This window comes from Lotus japonicus, chromosome 2, assembly GCF_012489685.1.
Source record: "Lotus japonicus ecotype B-129 chromosome 2, LjGifu_v1.2".
Classification (NCBI taxonomy): domain Eukaryota; kingdom Viridiplantae; phylum Streptophyta; class Magnoliopsida; order Fabales; family Fabaceae; genus Lotus; species Lotus japonicus.
In genome coordinates, this window is record NC_080042.1 from 79,751,059 (window position 1) to 79,776,691 (window position 25,633).

General features: G+C 38.8%; 2 protein-coding genes across 2 annotated transcripts; both read left to right on the top strand.

The window, feature by feature from the left end:
* The first annotated feature begins 712 nt into the window (after window positions 1-712).
* Window positions 713-4,348, top strand: LOC130740032 (pentatricopeptide repeat-containing protein At1g26460, mitochondrial-like). The gene is made up of 2 exons (XM_057592526.1): window positions 713-1,447; window positions 3,772-4,348. The coding sequence occupies exons 1-2, from the start codon at window positions 847-849 to the stop codon at window positions 4,101-4,103; spliced, it is 933 nt and encodes a 310-aa protein (XP_057448509.1). The 5' UTR covers window positions 713-846; the 3' UTR covers window positions 4,104-4,348.
* Window positions 4,349-6,949: 2,601 nt separating this feature from the next.
* Window positions 6,950-12,176, top strand: LOC130740033 (protein trichome birefringence-like 2). The gene is made up of 5 exons (XM_057592527.1): window positions 6,950-8,003; window positions 8,794-8,986; window positions 9,075-9,265; window positions 9,518-9,676; window positions 11,613-12,176. Exons 1-5 carry the CDS (start codon window positions 7,198-7,200, stop codon window positions 11,953-11,955), a joined length of 1,692 nt encoding a protein of 563 aa, XP_057448510.1. The 5' UTR covers window positions 6,950-7,197; the 3' UTR covers window positions 11,956-12,176.
* The last annotated feature ends 13,457 nt before the right edge of the window (window positions 12,177-25,633 follow it).

Sequence of the window (25,633 nt, forward strand, 5' to 3'; positions counted from 1 at the left end):
AATCTCATGAAACACTGGGCAAGACCTCCTACTCTCCTCTTCCTCCAACAACAAGATCAACTTCACACAATCCATTTCACAAACCATATGCCTATAACCTCTTTCCCAAGCTAGATGAAGACCCTCCTTCAATGCACGCGCTTCGGCCATTAAAGCACTACCGCTCTCCGCGTATGAAAAGAAGCCATGGAGCCAGCATCCACGTTCTTCGCGGATGATACCCTCATACCCCCTCCTCCCATGAGAGTTTATATGTCATATAAGAGAGTTTAGTTTAAGGTTACAAATCCAAGCCAATCAAACAACATAAGGGAATTGATTTATGTATGAAACAAATATGAGCGCTTATATTATATGCAATTGACTTACATATTTGTGCTGATATGAGGCGAGTTTTAACCTCACAAAATATTGTGATGCACATGTTCGAAATGTATCCCCCAATTACTATCTTCATCGATCATTTTCAATAAATATATCTAATGAAACCTAATTATGAACCAAGGATTTACTATTAAGATTATATCCCCACATAAAAGAATTGTACTAATTATTATTATTATTAGATTGGGTGGTTGGGTCAGGAAAACGTTTCAGGCCCAACCCAAATGTTGAACAAGAAAGAGTTCACTGGGCCTCTCCCTGATAATCAAAGCCCAACTTCCAATCCATTTCCCCTCCAAACAAAAAAACCTCAAACTTACCATTTCATTTCATCACTCACCAGATTCACCACCATCCCCGTTCCCTACCCGGGCTGAATCCAAAGCACGCACAGAAACCCTAGATGCGTTAAACCCATTCACAGTTCAAACCTCACACTCACTCTCTCACACACTCTCCACCATGTCACAAATGGCGATCCTCCATCGATCTCGCTTCCTTCTCTCCAAACCCACCGCCATCCGTACCATCGCCACATTCCCCTTCCTCTCTCAAGAACCCGAGCTCGCCGAACCCACCCCTAACCCCAACCCCGCCGCCTCCCCTCTCCCTCCCAATCCCGCCTCCGGCAGCCCTCTTTACGGCGAGAATTGGCGGAACCCCAATCCACGCCCCTCCGCCTCCTCCAGCACCATCGCCCCCCTCGGCTACACCGGCCGCACCACATTGTCGGAATCCTACGACTCCCTCGAGCTTCAGAACTTGTTCGGTGAATACATGGCGTCGCAGAAATGGGATGAGGTGAAGGATCTGTTCGAGGCTTGGGTGAGGTCTCTCGACAAAAATGGGAAGCCTAACATGCCTGATGTTAACCTCTACAATCACTACCTCAGGGCCAACCTCATGATCGGAGCCTCCGCGGCTGAGTTGCTCGACATCCTTGCTCAGATGGATGATTTCAACGTCGTCCCTAATACGGCATCGTTTAACCTCGTCCTCAAGTCTATGCGTCAAGCCGGTGAAACCTTTGCTGCTGAGAAACTTCTCGAACGGTTAGATCAAGGTAAAAACATCCTATCTTCCATAGATAATAGTATAAAAACATCGACTACAATTTGTGACTAAGCCATTGCAGACAGGATTAGGTGCTGCCGTGCTGCATTTTAGTGCTTGTCTTAAGCCGTATAATTATCTTTCACAAAGATTTGGTCCTATTCTGAGAAGAATGGCCGCGCGAAAAATCCATAAATAAAGAGAATGACCCTTGTATGCCTAAGTTGAGACAGAGCTAAGGCTTGTTAATAGCGCGCTATAGCGTAGCGCCATGGGGGTTCACTGCTACTCCACTATTCACCGCTATAGCGCCACAATAGCGCTCGAAATAACATTTTTTGGGCTTGCCGCTACGCTACACTATCCGCCATTAACAACCCTGAGCTAAACTATGTCCAATTGTCCATAGTTGAAATTCAAACAACATCTCCCTCTGAGTTACCATTCCTACTTACACTCTTCAATGCGGTGGTTCTACGAGATTCTATTACTATCAATTAGGTTAATAAGAAGCAGAAAAATCTACAAACAATCTAGTAAAACATGAACTGCATCGAGGAAAATTGTTGGCCCTCCTTAGTCTACTACATTATGCTAACAAAATCTCATTCGCTACTAAAGATTGACAACCTTTTCACATCGCTAAACAGACAAGAACATAGAAGAGAAACAGCAGTCTTAAACAGAGTGAAATGTGAAGAGATAAAAACTGTTCATACCTGAACGGAGGTCGGAGGAGCACTGAACGGTGGGTACGACGGCGAACGAATGGGACGGCCGCGCGGAGAACGGCGGAGCTCCTAGCAGATCAGGACTACGGGGAGTGCGGTAGACGGCGGATGAGGGAGAAGATCGATCACGGAGTGTGGGTCTTGGAGGAGGAGCAGCTAAGATAAGTGAATATAACCTAATTTCATTTTGAGTGAGTGACAATGTGAAAGAGTATGATTGATTTTCTTAGCCGGTGAAACGTTTTCCTGACCCAACCACCCAATCTAAAATTAGAGTTACAAAATACTTAGGGTTGGGTAAATCCTTGTAGTAAATCCTAATTATAATTATGAATGAAACCTAATTATGAACCAAGGATTTACTATTAAGATTATATCCCCACATAAAAGAATTGTACTAAATATCGTTCACGTAAGTCTCCTCCATTAAGAAATAAACGGTAGGACTAACGTTGCACACGACCTACAACGTCGGGGACCATCCATGTAATTAAATTAGGCGGGGGACCAAAATCATGGTATTGGTAAACGTCGGGGACCAAAGTTGCAATTAAGCCTATTTTTTTTTCGTTAGTGAATTAAGAAAATCAATCATACTCTTTCACATTGTCACTCACTCAAAATGAAATTAGGTTATATTCACTTATCTTAGCTGCTCCTCCTCCAAGACCCACACTCCGTGATCGATCTTCTCCCTCATCCGCCGTCTACCGCACTCCCCGTAGTCCTGATCTGCTAGGAGCTCCGCCGTTCTCCGCGCGGCCGTCCCATTCGTTCGCCGTCGTACCCACCGTTCAGTGCTCCTCCGACCTCCGTTCAGGTATGAACAGTTTTTATCTCTTCACATTTCACTCTGTTTAAGACTGCTGTTTCTCTTCTATGTTCTTGTCTGTTTAGCGATGTGAAAAGGTTGTCAATCTTTAGTAGCGAATGAGATTTTGTTAGCATAATGTAGTAGACTAAGGAGGGCCAACAATTTTCCTCGATGCAGTTCATGTTTTACTAGATTGTTTGTAGATTTTTCTGCTTCTTATTAACCTAATTGATAGTAATAGAATCTCGTAGAACCACCGCATTGAAGAGTGTAAGTAGGAATGGTAACTCAGAGGGAGATGTTGTTTGAATTTCAACTATGGACAATTGGACATAGTTTAGCTCAGGGTTGTTAATGGCGGATAGTGTAGCGTAGCGGCAAGCCCAAAAAATGTTATTTCGAGCGCTATTGTGGCGCTATAGCGGTGAATAGTGGAGTAGCAGTGAACCCCCATGGCGCTACGCTATAGCGCGCTATTAACAAGCCTTAGCTCTGTCTCAACTTAGGCATACAAGGGTCATTCTCTTTATTTATGGATTTTTCGCGCGGCCATTCTTCTCAGAATAGGACCAAATCTTTGTGAAAGATAATTATACGGCTTAAGACAAGCACTAAAATGCAGCACGGCAGCACCTAATCCTGTCTGCAATGGCTTAGTCACAAATTGTAGTCGATGTTTTTATACTATTATCTATGGAAGATAGGATGCAGACCCTTGCTATTTTGTATTTTCTTTCTCCTGGTTTGGTTCAATTTATCTGAACTTCTTTTAGTTTTCCATAATTTTAGGCAACCGATTTGCTTTGGAATTGATGGAGGCCAAATATTTTCGCTTTCTTAAGATTGTGGGTGTTGGGTACAAAGCGAGGGCTGAAGCTGCAGGGCGGCTGTTGCTTCTCAAATTGGGTTATAGTCATGAGGTGGAATTAACTGTGCCTCCTGCAGTTCGTGTTTTCTGTTTCAAAAACAATGTAGTTTGCTGCACTGGAATAGACAAGCAAAGGGTGCACCAGTTTGCAGCTACTGTTCGGAACTGTAAGCCACCTGAAGTTTACAAAGGGAAGGGCATAATGTATGTTGATGAAGTTATCAAGAAAAAACAAGGAAAGAAGTCTAAGTGATCATGTAATCTCAGGTGATTTCACCAAGTGTAGGACTCAGATGTACATTGGCTAGACTTCATCTGCAGAATTGTTCACTCTAGCCTATGAACAAATTCAGTGTTGGAATTCTTGAGCTGAGCATCATGGATAATCAAGTACTTGCTTTAAAATAATATTCATTATCTTGCTCCAATATGATTGACATGTATCGTTTAGAGTTTAATGAAAATGTTATTTTAGGGTATATGCCCTTTATCTGGAAATTGTGAATTGGTTTTGATAGTGGTGACCTGTAATATTGGGTTTACAAGTAACTGAATGAATTTTCAGGTGTTTAAACCTGGGCTAGTGTATTTGAGTTATATAGTGCACCATGTTAAATGGACTTTATGTTGTAAACATTGATAGGAGTATGGATGCAAGGGGAAATTCTTGGAGTTTAGACTATTCATAGGAGTATGGATGTGAACTTAAAACTAATATGGGGCATAACAGTTGATAGCAGTGAGAAGATATCTTAATTTTCAGTACTTACCACTTGCTTTTACTATTATTGAAACTAAAACAAAATATAGTTAGAGGTGGTTTCTCAATCTTATGCTTGAGGGTACTGGTGATGTCACAACCCAAAGACAGGTCTTTTCCATTAAGCAATTTTGTCTAATTTTCTAGTATAGATACCTACATTTGAAGAGATGTTAGAAGTACTATAGCTTAACTTTTCCTTGGGCACTTGTATAGTAATTTCAAGAAGAAATTTGGAGAATGGATATTGATGAGGACTTGATGATGGTAGTTGCAAAGGAAGAATACTTGGAAGCATGGGATGAGAAGATAAATTAGAGTAAATAGTTAATAATAAAACATGAGTGGTTGGCTGCAGTTATCATTAAGTCTTGGTACAAGTATGTTAGTTTCAACTCTAGGTGTGATGTGCTCATTGAATGATATTTCTAAGTCATTCAATAATAGAACTATCGTTTTAGCTAGAGACAAGCCCATATAATAATGTTTGAATGGATTATGGCCTATCAAGTTGGTAGTTAAGTTTTATTGCTTTGAAAGAAAAATTGTATCCCTATCTTTCAGGCCTAAGCCTAGGATAAAGACTTGGCCAAGAGAGAAAAATGAATGGGAATAAGGTTTGCTTATAGGTCGGGGAATTAAATTACACAGACACTTTTTACTGATTGGAATTCACTGTTAATTTTAATACTACACTAAACAAACATGTAATTTTTGGGTACTACTAATGGGTCCCTTATAGGTATGTTGTGGTTGTCATTGCCTATAGGGTATATAAGAGAAAGCCATACAAGTCATGTGTTGACCAATTCGTTAGCCCTATACATGGTTAATTATAGCAAATGACCAAGAAATAAGGATTAGGTAACTTTTTGTTCTATTCTACATTCAAACAAGGACCTAGAACTAGAAGACCTAATAAGTTAACGAAGAGAGAACCTAACAAATATCTTAATCTTACAAATCCCATTCAAAATATAGATATGCCACATTGCATAAATATAGGCTCAACCCTTAAGTTATGTCATGATTCAGTGCATTAGATTTAGACCATATTAATTCACTGCGAATTTCATCGCGAATCTGATTTGGTGGGTTAGTTATAGAAAATAATGAAATTAATAAATGACATTTAACCACTATGTAGATATCTTTAAAAATAATTTCTGCATAATAGAGACCCCTTAAAAAGTGAATAATCAAATTGATCCCTAAAAAATGTTGGACGTCCTTCAATTCATCTTTAGAAGAATACAATAACACTGTGATCACGATTTTTGATCGCGTAAAATGTCAACTAAATTAATCTCTACATGCCAACATCCAACACGTTCATAAATCAATTTGATGTTTAACTCGAGACAGTAGAATCATTTGCTGCTTTCATGAATTGGTCACGTGTCACAGTGTCACCATTACAAATGTCAATGAACTGGCACCAACATATGCTCTTCCATGAAAGTTGACACCTTTTTAAGAGGAGGGACGCCTCAGACAAGTATGTGTCGGTGGGATTTCTAACTTTTTTTCCTTCTCTTTTTGGGCCTCCGTTAACTCATGGCCTTTTGGCCTTTTTACGCTTTGACCAAACTACCCTCAACCTCTACATTTGTACTCATTGAGCTGCTGCATCAATGATTAAATTATTATTTAGTAAATAAATATTACATGTATGCGTAGATGTTTTTTTAGTGGAATGATGCGTAGATGTTATACATTTAAATATAGTTTGTTAGTGAGTTCAAAAAAATATAGTTTGTTAGTAACTGATCATTTGATTAATACTATAAACCGACAAGGATACTAAATATGTACAATCTTAGCCGTAATGGGTGTTTGATCTCACTATTAAAAACACAGATCTATGATCTTAACCCATAATCATGTGTAATTTTTGAATAACGTGATTTCATATGTGCACTCATCCATAAAGATAAATATGTACTATAATTTCTTTCTGAATCGCATATATATATTTTTTACTTATAAATTTAGGGTGAGATATGCACAGGTAAAGAAAGTTGTGGCTGGAAAACTGTCGAACTAAAAAAGTACTGGTTGCAAAAAACTTGCATTTATTTCATTTCAAGGGGTATGAAAGTTTGAATATACGACTTGTTGATGAAGTAATATTTTGACACCTTGAGTTTAATGAGAATTGAATATGAATACATACCATTGATATTTAAATTTTAGAAAGAATGCTAAGTTAATGGCTGTTCACTGTTGAGTTTAACGTATGGAAATGCTAATCAGTTACAATTTTAATAAGGTGGTTCGTTTCAATTTTGTAATTTGAAAGATTATCCTAAAAGCTAGAACTAGATCTTGACCATTTTTACCATTTACTTTCGATCACTTTAAGATTCGTCCTAGGAAAAAAAAAACCGACTCATAGTATTATCAATTATGCAGTGTCACAACCCTACAATACACAGGTGCATTGTTCTTGTTCCCACTCTCCACTCACTCTCTGCCATTGCCACTGCCACTGCCACTCATCTCTGAAACCACGTTCTTGTGTTTCTTTCTCTTCTTCCAAACACGGTTCTTCTTCTATGCATTGGCTTTGTTCCATTTCTTCTCCATGGACTCCAACAAGAAACTACCATTCTCAGAGCCATTTCTCTCTCAGAGGAGAAAGGTCTTGTCCGGTTTCAGTTTAGGCATTGGTGCTTCTCTCCTCTTCCTCACTCTTCTCTTCCTCAATCCTTCCTTCAAGGTTCCCAATGTCCAAGTCCTTCTCCAAGGATCTGATCAAAACTCTTCCTCTTCTTCCTGGCATTTCCCCTTTTCCACCTCCCCTTCGAGCAACGCTTCCGTGAGTTCTCTGCAGAGAAAAAGTGAAGTGAATGTGTCAGTGGAGGCTTTGGAGAAAACCCATCTCGGGAATCTGAATAACCATCGTGGAAATGCAAGCTTGCATGCTGAAGAACAAGGGTTTCCACCGGAAACAGGTGCATTGGTCGCTGGAAAAGAGAATTTCTCGGATCCTAATGGGGTGGCTAAAGATGGAGGAGCCTTGCTCGGTGGGAAAAGAGAAATTGCTGCGAATTTAAGCGTGTCGGTTGAAGTGAACACCGACACGGTGATGCAGAAAACTATGGAAGGAGGGTTACAGAAGGAAAACAACAATATGGGAAATTCGTCGTTGGATGGAAATGCTGTGGAGGGAAAGAATGAAGGGGAGTTGATGAAGAAAATGCAGGATGGTTTCCTCGGAAATTGTGACATATTTGATGGAAGTTGGGTTAGAGATGATGATTCAAAGCCATACTACCCATTGGGTTCTTGTCCTTATGTGGATAGGGATTTTGATTGTCATCTTAATGGGAGGCCTGACAGTGAATATGTGAATTGGAAATGGAAGCCAAATGGGTGTGACATTCCAAGGTATGATTATTGATTACTAGTTTACACTATGAACTGAGAAATATTTTTAATTCAGAATAGGACAAAGTAAAAAAGTCAAAGCAAGTTTTCTATGTTTTTATGTGAGTAAGGAATTACAATGAATCAGTAGGATTGCTAATTTTCATGGAGTTTCAGTTTGATTGGTGTGAGTTGTGACAATAAATTCAAAGGGAATCTTGCTGGTGAACTAAATTTCTGCAGAATATAAGAGTAAATTATTGCTTGGTCCTCCTTATTGTAAATGCTTGTAAGTTTCAGAGACAAAGGGATAGAGTGGAAAGGGAAGGGAATAGGATATCACTGTAGGCTACCTTCCTTCCCTTAAATTTTTCACCGCACCAAAAGAAAAGGTATAGTGAAGAAGGGGTAGAAGGGAAAAGGAGATTCATTTCCTATATTGGGGTTTTTATAAAGGGAAGAAAGGACAGGTGAACAATTTTAGGTGTCAAATTGAGTATAATGGTAGTTTGATCCCTTGAAATGTACTTCATTGAAATGATGTGTGTGATTCAGCCCTTAAACTACGAACTCACTTCACATTACTCCCTATTAAAGATAGCAAAAGGATTGATTAAGTTATCCAAGTTTGATTAATTTAAGAACTGAGTCATACATTATGTTAATTATGGGGCTAAAATGTGAGTGGGGTGCATTTGGAAGAACCACAATGTAGTTTTGGTTTACAGTCATGTCAGTTATTTTAAACCATTGAATAAATAAACGCATTCCTTGTATGTTGAATGGTTGATTAATATTGATGTGACCTCAGTTTGAATGCAACTGATTTTCTGGAAAAGTTGCGAGGACAGAAGCTGGTTTTTGTGGGGGATTCACTGAACAGGAACATGTGGGAGTCCATGGTGTGTATTCTATGGCAAAGCATTAGGGACAAAAAACGTGTCTATGAAATTTCAGGGAGAACAGAATTTAAGAAGAAAGGTGTCTATGCTTTTATGTTTGAGGCAAGTTTCTGGTACATCTGTGAGATTTTGCCTAGTATAAACCTTGTAATGTTACTCATTGATGTTTTGTTTTGGGTTATATTTGTAGGATTATAATTGTTCTGTGGATTTTGTTAGCTCACCGTTTATTGTTCGAGAGTCAACTTTCAAAGGCAAAAATGGGTCATTTGAGACCTTAAGGTTGGATTTGATGGATCAGACAACTTCCATGTATCATGATGCTGATATAATAGTCTTCAATACAGGCCACTGGTGGACCCATGAGAAAACATCGAAGGGGTAAGTTCAGTCTGTCTAATATATAAACACTGCTTTTAAATTATCTATGGTTCCGTGCTTCAAAGTGTTCTTGAAATCCATTGTCAGAATGGTGCTTCAAAGTGTTCTTGAAATCCATTGTCAGAATGGTTCTTCTTAAATTTTCACGATATTTGTCAGAATGGTTCTGCTTTTTAATGTTTTTTATCCTTAATAAGTTATAAGCATTTGGAAGTAAGTTTTTTATTTTGCTGTCATCTGGTACTGTTACAGAGAAGACTATTATCAAGAAGGCAACCATGTCTACCCAAGACTCAAAGTTCTGGATGCATTTACTAGGGCATTGACCACTTGGGCTAAGTGGATTGACGACAATATCAATGCCAATCGAACTCAGGTTTTCTTCAGAGGATACTCAGTTACCCATTTCAGGTATTAGTCTTTTACATAGCTTCCAAAGTTTGATAGTCTGGACTTGCTACTCATTTCTTCCTTTACATTGACTCTAAAATATGTTGAATTAACTTTATGGCTGAAAATTTATGTAACAGTTAAAACTAGACATGCAAACTGCCCAAATCCCTATCTCTCTGCTATTGACCACCACTCTCTTTCCCAAATTCACTCACATCACTCACCCTATTGGAAATATATTTATGTATATATCAATTAAAATGTCTTCTGTTTGAAGCTTGAGATTGTAGAACCAGATGATAATATACTTTTAAATTTGAACTTGCACGAGATCAGTTTATACTTCTAGTATAAAGAAATTTAATTAGAAAGACCTTAGTAGTTTACACTTACACAGTATACAAGAGGTGGATAATTTATGTAATCTCAAAGGTTGAAAACCTAGTCACAGCAATCCTCTTTAGTCTTTAGTTTTTTTTATAAGCCTCTTTAGTCTTTAGTTACTTTTACATTTAGTCCTGCATGAAACTTCTTTAACTGCTTTATATATGTTATTGTGATGATTTGTTTAATATTCTACCAGATTCTTTCAGAAAAATTATACCATTTTTAGGAGTCTACCAACTTAATCCATGTTTATTCTATAACAACATTAAATGTGGAGACTGTATTTGTAGTTTTTAACTTTTTATACCGTTGTCCAGATTATCTATTAGCAAATAGCAATACACTGATTCATATTCACAGAATAGTAGGTACCCGTACATGTTAACCTCTTACCAATCAAATTATCTACGTAATTAGTATTATCAGCTATCAATAAAATTAACCAGTTACAATTTGACTCAGCCACAAGCAGTGGTCAATGCAAACCCCATAATGGTTATTTAAATTTTCCTAAGTGGGGATATCAATTGTATACATATTTTTTTGAACGTATCAATTGTATACATTAGTGATGTGCTGATTCCTATCAATTTGGCATGCCTTTATAAAGTAGACTTAAACTTGTTGTGCGCTTGTCTTAAACATGACAATTAGAAGACCAATTTTCCTTCATCTTCATTTGGTTTTTAAATAGCATAATTTTCTTCCAGAAGTTTGATAAGCCAAAATGAGTTTTAATTTTACTACCCTATCATATAATTATTTGTTAGCCAATCTAAAAAGAAAGCCCAGCAAAGCATAACAGTGGGGGAATACAAAACTAAAATTCATGAACTCATTTCACCATTTTGCTTCAACTGCTCCTTTTGCTATGGTTGCCGTTCTTATATAATAAAAACTACAAAATGATGCTATTCAAGACTTAAAAGGAAAAGTGCAAAAAATGTAATTGGAGTATTATTGAAGAATAAGCATTGCTTTAATAAATTTAGTCTATGACAGAAGTTTTGTTTTGTTAAATAATAAACAACAACAATAACGAAAGCTTTATCCCCCCCCTAAGTGAGGTCGGCTATATGGATCATGCCATTGTGCTCAATAAAAACCAAATTTTGTAGAATATTATTGACCATGAGGTCACTTATAATGTAAGTGATAAATGTCCGAGTCCAAGATTTAAAGGGAAAATAGGAAAAAAAGATGTAACTGGAGTATTATTGAAGATTAAAAATTGTTTTTAACTAATTTAATTCTATATTAAAAGTTGTCTTTGGAGTTAGAAGGGTTAGTTCCTGTAGATGAGTGGGTCTGAATCAGAGATAGAGTAATGGTGTAATATGGAATAAATATTGGATTAGAATGTTGAGTATGGGTCTAGATGGACTGCAAGAGTTGAATAGTAACAACTCATATTGTTCAGATGATAAAAATTGATATATATGGCTAAAATAGAGATAAAGTGGCAGCGCCTAAACTCACGTCTCAGTTCTAGTAGTATCAAACTTGAAACCAAATGTACTGTTAATATATTATAAATAGATTTTAATACTGTCTAACTTGCTTTCAGGGGTGGGCAATGGAATTCAGGAGGACAGTGCCACAAAGAAACCGAGCCAATAATGAATGGAACTCACTTAAGGAAATACCCCTCGAAAATGAGGGCTTTAGACCATGTCATCCCAAAGATGAAAACCCCTGTAATATATATGAACATAAGTAGGATGACAGATTACAGGAAAGATGGACATCCTTCTATATACAGAATGGAATACAAGACTGCTGCAGAACGCGCTTCTGCAGAGCTACACCAAGATTGTAGTCATTGGTGCTTGCCTGGAGTACCTGACACTTGGAATCAACTACTCTATGCTTCTCTGTTAAAACATGGTAAAGGCAATTGGAAAAGCTGAGCAAGACTCCTGAAAATGGTTCCATACCCCCTTTTCCAATTCTTTATATACATGTATATTCCTTTGTTTCCCAGTTTGGGGGTCCATCACAAAGGGTGTTGTTAGTATTGTGTATTGTGTGTATTTATTATCTACTTCTAAGTACAGTTGTCACAATGAATACCACGAAAGCTGTAGAATTTGTTTATCATGAGCATAATTTAGTTCTTAGCCTTGGATTAGTTACAGAAAGTGAAGGATCAAACTTGGCAATTAGTGATTTCTTGTGATGGGAAGATAGATGATAGAAAACAGAATATGCTCTTTTAAAGCAAAAGGGCTCTCTAATTGGCTAACTTTATAAAGTGGCTATTTTCTGTTTTAACTTTTGAGTCTGCATTTTCTTGCCATTGCAATGGGCATTGGAAACGTGCAGATTAGGGTGTTAACACGAGATTGAGTGGTTGACACCTTTTTTTTTATCAATGGTTGATATTCCTTGCTAAGCCAATAAATGAGTAGAAACACAATTAAAATAGAGCTGCTACTAAGTTCAGTACCCTAACATCCCCATTACATATGAAGCCTCTGAAAATGACTGTTTGGTTTGCATTTGCATAATGCAGACGTGAAAACACACATCCCATTGCGTCAACACCAACGCATCAACGGAGAACTAAGACTGTCATTTTATCTCAAACATAAGGCAATGTTGAGTTTAATGAAAATCTAGACATACACAAAATTAACATGCTTGCTATGGCGATTACACACAAACTATTTGGTTGTTAGATTCAACACTGAATTCAAAGGAGAAGAAACCAGAAAAGTGGCCTTGGTTATAGACCTCAGTCTGAGTAATTAATTCTTAAGGAGACATGATCCATTATGAACACTCAGATCCAACAGTTGATATCTGTAAATGTACTTTTAACATGAACAACACAAACCTTGAAAATTACTAAGCATTAATGGTAGGTAATTCCTAGTTTTATAATTCCATTTTACTTTTGCTGACATGAAACATTCGGTTTTTGGAATGCGTTTTGTATGAAGAGCATAAACTAGTTTAACATTGAGTCCCCTGAACAACTTTGAATGCTCAATCAACATTCAAAAGAGAATTCATGCTTTAGGAGAGGGATGAATTGGTGAAGGGTCAAGAGGCATGAAAATTAATTGCTCAATCAACATTCAAATAAGAATTCTGAAGCTTTTCTAAACAATACAATCCTAAGCTTTGAGAAACTAGAATCATACTATTCTTTTCTTATTCATAAGGTCATAACACAAAACACAAACAAGATAACAGACACAAGAAGAGAAGGGACAGGAATGATAAGAGTCTACTTACCTACTCATCTGCAGAAACTGAAGCCAGAAACAGATTCTAGTAAGCTGCAAATTGAGTGATTTGGAACAGCACAAGTTGGTAACTTCTCAAGAGAAGACCATCTTTATGTTTATTACATTCTAAAATAAAGAACTATAGTTTAGAGTGAGATTTAGCCATTCGAACCCCTAATGGAGTCCATTGCCTTTTTGTGACTTGCCGGCTTGCCAGGCTGTAGCCAAAGTCTCTGCTCCTTTTGGAGAATGCTCATCTGCTTCTTCTGCTACTCAGAGAGAATGTTTGAGCATACCTCCATGGTGATCACAGAAGCCAAAAGCTAAAGCCCAAACAAACTGTTGGAAGTGGAGGAGTGTGAGAGGTGACAGCACACTTTCACACTTCTCTTCATGCTTATTTAAGAACCATGGATGGAAATCTGCCAGCAGAGCTTCATGGTTACCAGATTCTGGATTTGATGGATTGGTTCAGAGGAGATTCCAAAGGGGATGAAAAGAAAGAAAACTAGTGGGGAAGTTAGTCTCTGACCATTGTTTTAAATAGTTGTTGGATGAGAACTAAGAAAGTGGTTTAATCTTTTTCATGATCCAAATGCTTCTTACTTTTCATTTAAAAAGTCATCAAAAGTTGCAATGTAGGAACTCATGAAAGAAGACAGCAAAGTGTCCATTAAAATAATTAAACAGATGAAAACATTTATTTGATTTGCTCTATGTTTACCTTAACCTAATTGCCTTGGAAATCGATTGGCTACCATCAGCGAGTTCCTACATTCATGTCATGTGGCAATTTAGTTGTTCGATCAAAGATCATTTGGCTCTGATTTTAGATTTATATCTACCGTTAGATCTTAAGAAAGTATATGAATCGACCGATCTTGACTGGACTGTTCAGATTACGTGATTGAACGAAAGCAAGGTATCCCTGACTGCAGGAATCCGAATTTAACAGTAACAGGACATACCTAACCTAGCTAACTGATTTTTTTTACCTTTTTTTCCTTCTACTGGTTTGCATGGGAATAAGACCCCTGACCTAATTTGATGAGATCAACTATTTTTCTACCCCTTAATATGTACTCAGTTTATATGTTTATACTTTATATTCAATTTGAGATTTCTATCTTGTCCTTGCTTACTTCAGTTTTCGACCGGATACAGACACCGGACTAAATATTATATTTGCTCATAAAGACATTTTACGCAATTGAAAATGGAGTAGTGAATCATGCCAATTTGCCATAGAAAAGATATCTAATTGAAGTTTTGTTTCATGATTCATCAAAGGACATGAATGTCAAATTGTCAACATTAACTTTAAAACATGGGTTCCCACCCTTAGCTTTTTCCATTTATGCATTACTTTTGATAATTGGAGGCTTTCATTGCCTCAATGGATCCACTTACTGAGACTCTATCCCCACCTTTCTCTCAACAACAATTTTATATCCTCTTAATGAATCTGTTTAATAATTAATACTCCCCTTATTAAATAAAAGAAATACTAAACACCAGCTTTGATTTCCAACATTGTAGGCACATTTACACTTTCTGTTTTAAACATAAGATGTGTAGAGAAATTGTGAAAATTATATGACATTATTCCTCTTTCAAAGCCATGATTTTGATTTGAGATATAAAAAACAACAAACCTTAGCCCCTGTATGTAGCCATAAAGGTTTAACTTAGCTGTTAATTAATCCCTACCATGCCCCCTCCTTTCATATTTCAAGGAGTCATTTCAACTTTTTGTTTTGAAAGTTATCCCCTCATCACCAAGAGTTGAAGCTCTGTATTTTATATAGTTAGAAAAAGTAGCAGTCAATAGCTTGAACTAACATTCAAGAGTCATTTCTCTTTCTCTAGCCGGCTCCTACAAGACTACCGTTGATGAATTTTGGTGGTGATCTCCTTCTCATATATTCACATAGTGCATACACGTTTAAATACAAGGTAAAAAATTACAGTGAGCTAAAATTACAGTGGTTAAAAGCAACTTTTCTTACATTTTGTTTAATGTTATTTCGCGTCATTTTCTCGTGTATAGATGCATTTTTGTGATACGGTAGATTTTCACGTTGGAATAAGAATTCATTTTGTAAGAAACTATTGCTAGTAGTTTTTGTGGTAGGATAAGTGTTTTCGGAATATTTGAATGCTAATACAAACATGATGGCATTCATACCAGCTATCCATTCAAGCTTTGGTTTGCCTCTTCTTTAAGCAAGAAAACAAAATAGCTCTCCATTTCCCCCCTTTTAATTAGAATCTTAAATTACTGTTTATTTACTACTGCTGTAAGTTGTAACCACCTAATTTTTTTTTCTTTTTGAACTTTTCTTTATGGCCATTGTTATGATACAACTAAACTGTTTAATTAACCTAGTCAAGGGGGTGGCAAAAAAAATTAAAATTAGAGTCTAAGATGAACAGAAGACCTACATTAAGAAAAATTGGAAAAGTGAACTCTAGTTTTGCTAAAAACCAAGTTTGATTCTTGTTATTGCCTTCATAAATCATAATAAAAAACTATCATTACTGTCCACCACTTTCAATTGGACAATGGACATTCAACGGAAAATGCTCAAGTGTCTAAGTTGGATTTGATTTGCAATCAAGTTTTGGGTCCCTTGTAATCCATAATTTCCAAGTTGTACTGTGAGTTCAAGTTAATTTATGTTTAAACTTGGAGGATTTCCTAGTAATCATCATCGCAGTGCTTATAAATGCTCTCTACCACTTTCCACGTGCCATGGGAAGCCCTATAACTACTGAATTTTTCATGATGTGGTTTCAATTGGATTGAAACTTTATGGCCCCCTTTTTCTCATCAATTTAGGCCCAAGATCAATACCACTTTTTCCGCTGTTTCATTGGTTTGGTTGGGTTGAGCCGCTTACTCTTAATTCGTCTTCATCTAACACTCAAGCAGAGTCGGCAAAATTTATAGAGAAAACGGAAAAATATATGAAGGATTCTATATTAGGAAATTAGCCAGCGACTATACTTTGGCTGCCTTTATAGTATAAATTCATTCACTACTCTTAACAAACAAAAAAGTCCCAGTTAGCTATTTTCTATGATTTTCATATGGCCAGCATACCCACCACTCCAGGGTCAAAATTAGCCATTGCAATTTGCAGGAGGTTGCTAGAGGAGGCCTTCAACATGGTTCACATTAGCTTCTTGGCTTTAATGCGATCCCAACAGTGCAATATATATTGGCTAATTCTGAGTTGCCGCTATATAATTATATTTTGTTTCTTAAGTGACCCTTGCCCCTTGTCATATAAGTATATTATAAGTACTAAAGTGCCCAAAATTTCTGAAGGTCGCTTATGCTAAGATTGATAGCCTTTCCTTTTGCTTTTGAGTGCAGTTGCCGGCTGGCGACTTTGTAATGCTGCGCACTGTACTGATGAGTTGGGTCTAAGAGGATTCGGAATAGTTTAATTAAAGTTGCAAGTAGGTCTCTGAGTCAATTTTAAGAAGGTAAGTTAAGGTAACAATACCTAGACGTATATGTTTGTGTTCTTCTTGAATATGAGCAAGAAGATTCCCTCCATTTTTGGTGATGGTGCACGGTTCGGATTGAACTTCATGCATGGTAAAGTTGTGATACCCAACGGAAAGAGGTATTTGTAAAGGCACTTTGACGTTCAAGTCAGTGTATAAGCAAATAGAGAAGAAAAAAACTCAGGTTTTAGAAGAACAATGTGTTTTTGCAACTAAATAATCAGACATGTAGTTATAGAGCACAGTGTGACATGTAACTGAAGCGATTGGTCTTAATGAAACCTTCGTAGAAGACTTCTGAGATGATGACTATATTTGGGCAGCCTTTGAATGTTTAATGATCATACCGACTTCGTTCACTCAGTTGGATGTTACACGAGATAAATCTTGCTTTGGTCGTCCTAGTTGGCCAACACGACGCTCACTTGGTTATGAGTTCTTAAACCTTATGTTGTCATTTTGGAAACAATACAATGGTTTTAACATCTTCTCGTTGGGGTGGAACGCCGAACATTTCAACTTGGTGGTAGACGATCTAATTATCTTGGATGATGCCCTTAGCCCGTTAGCCCTAAAGAGCACAAGTATTTCAATTTGATTATCGACTTAGTGCGGAAAAGAATTTGAACTTCCCTTGTCAAAATCTCATTCAAACACCTTTTGGTAAGTTAGGTCATATGCTTAGTAAGTGTTTATCACATCTCTCTCTTTTCTAAAGGCTTTGTGTTTTACATTGAGTATGTCTTTTCTTCGCGTTTGGTTATTCTTTCTTTCTAATCAGATCAAATTGGTTTGGACGTTCAAAATCTAAAGAGTAAAATTCTCTATGTTCAAAACTGGTGAGACCTTCAAGGAGAGCAACACACTGCGGATCAAACCAAGATGATCATCGACATTGATGAGGATCGATCCGAGGGTACCAATTTAATCATTCAAAATCGCCTCCAGAATCTCTGCATTTAACCTCTTGTCCCTGTTGGGGATGATGAACCCAATTCGCCTACGTCCATAGTAGCTAACAACATCAAGGTTAATTCTAAAATCAATCATGTTTAATTTCAACATCTTGGAACCTGGCATAGGATCTTTTCCCAAGTTGGTCAATCCAAAAAGGAAAAGAAAAGGTCGAGGGAACCGAAAGAATGATGATTTAAAAAGTTGAAGCTAGCTCTGACGAGATTAAAGGAAAGAAAGTGAAGAAGAATACCTCTAAGGAAGGAGTTCATTTCTAAGACTCAATAGATTTTTCATGATTGACGAATTGTTGTTATATCACCCTGACCAGTGGCGGATGTAGCTTAGAGTGAGGGGGTTCAATTGAACCCCCTGGAAAAAAAAAATTGCACATAACCCCCCTAGCTATAATAATTATTTACCCTATATAATATTTTTTTGAACCCCCTGAAAATTTTAAATTATACTAGTAAACCAAGTTTTGCACCTATTTGCATAAAAAATTCACCTATTTGCACAACTATGACTTGTATAATTTCTGATGTATAAAACATGTTAAAGTTTTTTTAATTATATTTTTACCGATGTGTTGATTTAAAAAATTTGAACCCCCTGACTCCGGGTCCTAGATCCGTCACTGACCCTGACCGTGTTTATCTGAAGTATTTGAGACAAAGAGTCTTAAAGCAAGCATCCAAATGGATTACAATGGAATGTCAAGATATAAGTACGATTTGTATTGCAAAGTTCTTACATTAGGAAGTAAGCAAATATAAAGCCTGAAAACATAGTATGATGAGAAGGTAAACTATCTAATAGGGTGGATGAACATCCGAGCAAGAGATATAAATTTCTTTTTTTTTTTTTTTGCATTATATTTTCATTATAAACTATGTTATTAAAGAAGATGATGACATAATATTAAATGACATTACAAAACCATTTGACATTGTAAATGCACAAGAAGTAAAATTTTATGTACACAGAATAAAATATTCTAGTAATTATATTTGCTTTTTTTTTTTACAGAGATAGATATGAAATCAAAAGATGTCACGCGTCTTTCATTTTATTTGTTTTTGGGTCGAAGCCCAAAGCACATGAGGGCATTCAATAGGTTCGATCTTTTTTTTTGAAAGGCCGAAAGGATCTTTCTTTTTCTAGCAACCGTGAGAATGCTGATCCATTGACAAAAAAAAAAACATTCTTAATATTTCTTCCAGTTAATCATGTCCAGTGTATGACTATCATCAAACCCTCACTAGTAAGGAATCTAAGACCATTTACAATGGTTTTCAACACTCAACACCACTTTTTCTTTTCCTAACACTCAACATCATCTTCTCTCTCCAATTCAACACTCATTCAACTTTTACCTACTCCAATGGTTTTTCCATCAACACCCTACCCCACCACTTTTTTATTACATATTTTTATTCCAAGTCACTTTCTCTCTATCCTAGCGACCAATCAAAACGTGTCACGCGTTCTCACCATCATTTGCTGCCACTTTCTCTCTCCTCCCTTTTCAGATTCAACTATGTTGAGAAAACTCAACACCTCTCTCATCTCTCATCAACTTCAACACAACACTCAACACCACTACACCACTCATTCAACTCTCAACTACCCTCTCAACATCACCATTGCACATGGTCTAAGTGTTAAGCCAAAATTACAAGTACTATAATTCTCGACACCATGGTGCAAAAGTGGTTTCTCGACAGAAAGGGTTGGGCGAAGCCGGCAACTCAGCACACGATGTCCCTCAAAGACAAGTTAGTAAAAGCCATAACTCGACACACTCAGAAGATGAAGAAATCTCGATCATCTTAATGGAAGAGGCAGTTACCGAATAACAAGCAACTACAAGCACGTGCGTACACCCACGATGCCACGAATAGCAACGGTTGCCCACGACTCAGAACCATCCACGTGGCAATAGAGTCACGTGCGCGAAGACCATCGGCTAAACGTGGGGTATGGCGCCAAAATTCAAAACCCACGAAGCCATCGTGCATCCAAGGAAAACCGCCAAGAACATGGGCAGAAAGAACAATATAAATAGAGGAAGCAGCAGCAGAAGAAGGGGTTCCCAACTAAAAACTCTGAAAATTCACCAAAAGCTCTAAACGTCCGCATCAATGAGACTTCGAGAGCAGAACGTGATGATGGAGGAGTATGTTGCAGAACCAACGCTTTAGTTTCCCTGCATTTCAGTTTGTTGATTTCCAGTTCTTGTGTGTAGCTTGTTTTGTCGAAATTTGCTTTCATGCTATTTTAGTTTGCTTGACTGTTTTGTAATCGACTCATATTCAATAAAGTCCAGTTTCGTTTGAGTTGTTTATTGTTGTCGAGAATACACTCGTTCACACACTACACTTTGGCAAAGCGTTTTCTCAAAAGGACCCCGAATCTAAACTTCCTTTAGTCGAACTAAGAGGATATTTGTTTACCAAAAATCCGTGTAAACAAATTGGCACGCCCAGTGGGACCGTTTTTGTGAAAACTAAGTTTTACAGAAGCATTTTGTGTGTTTGGGTTTATTGCATGCTATTTGGTATTTGCTACTTGTCTTGATTGTGATTTATATGCACCTGAGAAGTGGTAAGACTTTGAGTATGGCAAGTAATCGAGGAAGAACCTCTCCTCAAGGATCTAACGTGGGTAATCAGAGTAGCCCTGGGGGAAGTAGCGGTAACAATAATGAAGAAGTTTCTACTGGAATGGGGCATGGCACCAGTATGCCAACCCAGAACGTGGCAATTTCTGCAGTTGCAGAAATGCCTGTATCTACATCAGTACAGGCACAAATTGTTCCAACGATTACGAGGGACATGCCTTATGGTATGCCTACATCTATGATGCAAGGCATACAAGGCACGTATTCGACGTTCCCTGAAAATGTTCCCCCATTCAGCATACCCCCTTTTGGGGCAAATGGAACAATGTTAAACTTGGGAAGTCGAGTTAGTCCCCTTATTCCTGGATCTAGTTCACAAATTTATTTGTCTACAGGTATGAATAATGGTTCACTTCAAGCCATTAGGCAGCAAGTAGATGATAGTAACCATGAAATGGTTAACATGCTATCTCGACAGATAGGTGAGCTAATCAACCCTGTGCTCCAAAATAATAATGCCAATAATCAGCATTTGGCACGACAGATGGATCGTTTGGCGACAGCCCTGGGGGCACCAGTCGAAATCCAACCGGCACCAGGGATTAACCAAATCCCGTTGCCTAACCATGTCCCTGCCCCGGTGCGCTATCAGGCGCCGCAACACCAAGAGATGAGGGCAAACCCTTTGTACGAGGCAGTGCAGCCACCATTGCAAAATGTGTATATGGTAAACAGGGAAGAACACGCTGATGGTGTGCTAGAAAGAATTCGACACCAGAACGCTGGGGGGCAACAAAATGTTGCTGCTGTGGTGGAGCAATTGTTGAACCAACATGGTTTCAACGTGGGTTTCGCGAATAGACCCCATTTTGTGTCAGCCTTTACAGAGGAGGTTCTCGAATCAGAACTTCCTCGAGGCTGGAAGGTCCCCAAATTCACTAAGTTCTCGGGGGATTCAGGAGAGTCCACGGTAGAACACATAGCCAGGTACCAAATCGAAGCAGGAGACTTAGCCATCAATGAAAATTTAAAAATGAAGTACTTCCCGAGTTCTTTAACCAAAAATGCATTTACCTGGTTCACCACCCTCGCTCCTAGGTCAGTCCATACATGAGCTCAGTTGGAAAGAATTTTCCATGAACAGTTCTTTAGGGGAGAGTGCAAACTAAGTTTGAAGGATCTGGCTAGTGTTAAAAGAAAGCCAGCAGAGTCTATTGATGATTACCTAAACAGGTTTAGGATGCTTAAATCCCGATGTTTCACCCATGTCCCTGAACACGAGCTAGTTGTCTTAGCCGCTGGTGGTCTAGAATATTCCATTAGAAAGAAAATCGACACTCAGTATATTCGAGATATGTCTTTACTCGCAGATAGAGTGAGGCACATCGAATTGCTAAAGGCCGAAAAGTCAGAGGAAAGGGCCAAGACTACTAAGTGGCCAAAGAAGGAGAAGGTAGCGTACATAGATGCGGATTCAGTAGGTCAGAGTCCATGTGTCTATCGAGAAGTCCCGGCGGACGTCGATTTGAATGACGTCAATCTGGCTGAACTTCAGCCAGGGGATCCTTATGTTTGTAAAGCATTGAAACCACGTGAAAACAAACTTGGGGAGGAAAACCCCAAGAACACGATTCCTGCTGTGAAAACTTATACTTTTGATGTGGCCAAATGCGATGCAATCTATGATATACTTGTGTCTGATGGTTTGCTTGTGGTCCCTAAAGACCAAAAACTTCCTTCTCCTGAACAAAGGAAAGGGAAGAAATATTGCAAATATCACAACTTTTTTGGTCATTGGACCTCACAATGTGTTCGTTTCAGGGACCTTGTGCAGGGAGCATTGGACTCAGGAAGACTCAAGTATGATGAAAAAGCCAAAGGTCAAATGAAGATCGACTCTGATCCACTGCAGATAGCTGAGGCCAACTATGTAGAGCCCTTCTACATTGGCATGGTCGACATTTCCGAAAAGCTGAGTCTGGGTTTGACGCTGGGAGAAGTAAGAGAAGAAAACATAGCTGTCGAAGAACCAGAGGTTGAGAAAGAAGTGAACTTGGAAGAGGTTTACCCCAAGGCTGGAGAAACCCTTGTCGAGTTTCTATCCCGCAGCAAAAATGGCGAGAAAGAAGTTATGCTGTGCCCTCGATGCAGCGCTGTTTTCGACAAATCCGCAGCCAAGGCCTATCAAGATTCAGAAATGAAAAGGCATTATCAGAGGAAGGCTCCTGTATCCAGGAGACTGAAGTACCCTCACGAGGAGTGGGTCGAGAGAGACCAGGAACTCGATGGCCATAAAGGCCAGAAAGCAAGCAATAAAGACAAAACTTACCTCCCCAATGCTGGATTGCCAAGAAACCAATGGTTCGGGCCAGCGCCTCCAAGGCCAAAACCATACCCTAAGTGGCAGAAAATCGACTTAGGCCAGGGATCCTCTTACATCAACAATTCCCGTGTGTCACGAAGCTACTCCTATGGCTCTGGGAACTACTATGCTCCTGAACAAATGACCAGGACTCAGTTCAGGCGTTTTTTGAGGAAAAGGAAAGCTGAGAGGGAAAGAGGTGGCAAGTTCCGTTCACTATGGGACATAAAGCCAGAAGACAACTCTCGCAATGAACCTAGTGTGGCGTCGATTATCAACCAGCTGGACCACGCCATCAAACAAGGAACAACCGTACCACCAAATCCAGCTAAGGAAAAAGGGAAGGATGTTGTCGAAGATGAGGATGAAGACATGCTCGAAGATTTCGACGACAGTGATGGAGAAGAGCTTAACATCATCTGCATCGTGTCCATCCTACCTGCAGAATTCGATAGAATCTCAGAGGTCACTGAAAGCGAGGAAGACTACTATGTCGACGACGAACCAGATGACAATCCTTTGTGTTATTATGTGATGCAGAGAGGATCTGTCGAAGATGAAAGAGCTATCTTCCAAAGGCCAACCGAGCAAATGAAGAGCCATTTGAAACCGCTATTTGTTTGGGCCAGAGTCGAGGAGAAGGGTGTTAACAAAGTCCTTGTCGACGGGGGAGCTGCAATCAACCTCATGCCCGGATTTATGCTCAAGAAGTTAGGTAAAACTGAAGCGGATCTAATCTCACATGACATGGTGCTTTCTGATTATGAAGGAAAGACAGGTTCTTCCCTAGGGGCAATTATGTTGAACATAACCGTAGGAACAGTAGCCCGTTCCACATTGTTCATTGTGGTCCCTTCAAAGGCCAATTACAATTTGCTGCTGGGAAGAGAATGGATTCATGGCGTGGGGGCAGTGCCTTCGACCTTACACCAACGTATATCCATTTGGAAAGCTGATGGAGTTGTCGAAAATGTACAAGCAGATCAAAGCTACTATTTAGCAGAAACAAGCTACGTTGGTAAGAAGAATTTCGAGAAGAGTTTAGCCACAATTGCTCCTTTAGACACAGTGGCTAGCCAATACTTCAACCCCTACTCAGAGTACTCAGTAACGTTGGATCCCATCCGGGGCCTAAACCTCAATGAAGCATGCAAACCTGATGCCATGAGTGGATGGCACAGTGATGAAGAGAAAGATGCCACTGTTGGGTGGCAAGCCAATGATAAAGATGATTAATTCGAGCATGGCTCGAATTTCGGCTTACGCAGCCGAAAACAAAATAAGAACAACCTTGGAGGCCGAGAGGATGGCCAAAGAAATGGCTATAGATGAAGCTAGTGTCTCAATCCTGCCCGTCGAATTGACACCCCAGGAGGAGGCAACAACAAATAAGGATGACACGTGCATAGAAGAAAACGAGCAGAGTGCCGAGGAATGCGGATTCGAGGACCTTTGCAATCTGAGGCTAGATTGCATCTATGATGACGGCCCATTGGGCTTCGAGAAGCCAGTGGTCGATGTTTCCAAGAAAATGGAAGCGCAAGACCCTTTAGAAGAAGTGGACCTAGGTGATGGCTTAGAAAAGAGGCCAACGTACATCAGTGCTCTCATTGACCCGGAGCTAAAAGACAGGATGGTGAAATTACTCAAGGAATTCAAAGACTGTTTCGCTTGGGATTACGATGAAATGCCTGGCCTCAGTCGAGAAGTGGTGGAATTGAAGTTACCCATCAAAGAAGACAAGAAACCAGTCAAGCAATTGCCCAGGAGGTTCCATCCAGATGTGTTGGTGAAAATCAAGGAAGAAATCGAAAGACTCCTCAGGTGTAAATTTATCAGAACAGCTCGATATGTGGACTGGTTAGCCAACGTGGTTCCAGTAATCAAGAAGAATGGAAAGATGAGAGTTTGCATAGATTTCCGAGATCTTAACGCTGCCACTCCAAAAGACGAGTATCACATGCCTATTGCTGAGATGATGGTGGATTCAGCTGCTGGTCACGAATACTTAAGCTTGTTGGACGGTTACTCAGGCTACAACCAAATCTTCATAGCAGAAGAGGACGTGTCGAAAACAGCTTTTCGATGTCCTGGTGCCTTGGGGACATACGAGTGGGTGGTCATGCCATTTGGGTTGAAAAACGCTGGCGCGACCTACCAAAGGGTAATGAATACCATTTTTCATGATTTTATAGAAACCTTCATGCAGGTTTATATTGATGACATTGTGGTGAAATCCCCATCAAGGGATGACCATTTGTTGCATCTAAGGAAATCCTTTGAGAGGATGAGAAAATATGGCTTGAAGATGAATCCCCTTAAATGTGCCTTTGGTGTTATTGCAGGTGATTTTTTGGGTTTTGTGGTGCATAAAAAGGGCATCGAGATCAACAAGAACAAAGCTAAAGCCATTCTCGACACTAGTCCACCAACCAGCAAGAAACAACTGCAATCACTATTGGGAAAGATTAACTTCCTAAGGAGATTCATTGCTAACCTCAGTGAGAAGACCAAGTCATTTTCCCCACTTCTTCGACTTAAAAAGGAAGATGCGTTCCGCTGGGAAGCAGAGCATCAAAAAGCGTTCGATGAACTCAAAGCGTACTTGTCTAGCCCACCTATAATGGCACCACCTATAAGAGGAAAGCCAATGAAGCTGTACATCTCTGTCACGGATGGAACCATCGGAAGCATGTTGGCTCAAGAAGATGAAGATAGCAAAGAAAGAGCCATATTTTACTTAAGCAGGGTGTTAAATGATGCAGAAACTCGATACACCATGATCGAAAAATTGTGTTTATGCTTGTACTTCTCTTGCGTAAAGCTGAAATATTATATAAAGCCAATCGATGTAATGGTTTTTTCTCATTATGATATAATAAAGCACATGTTAT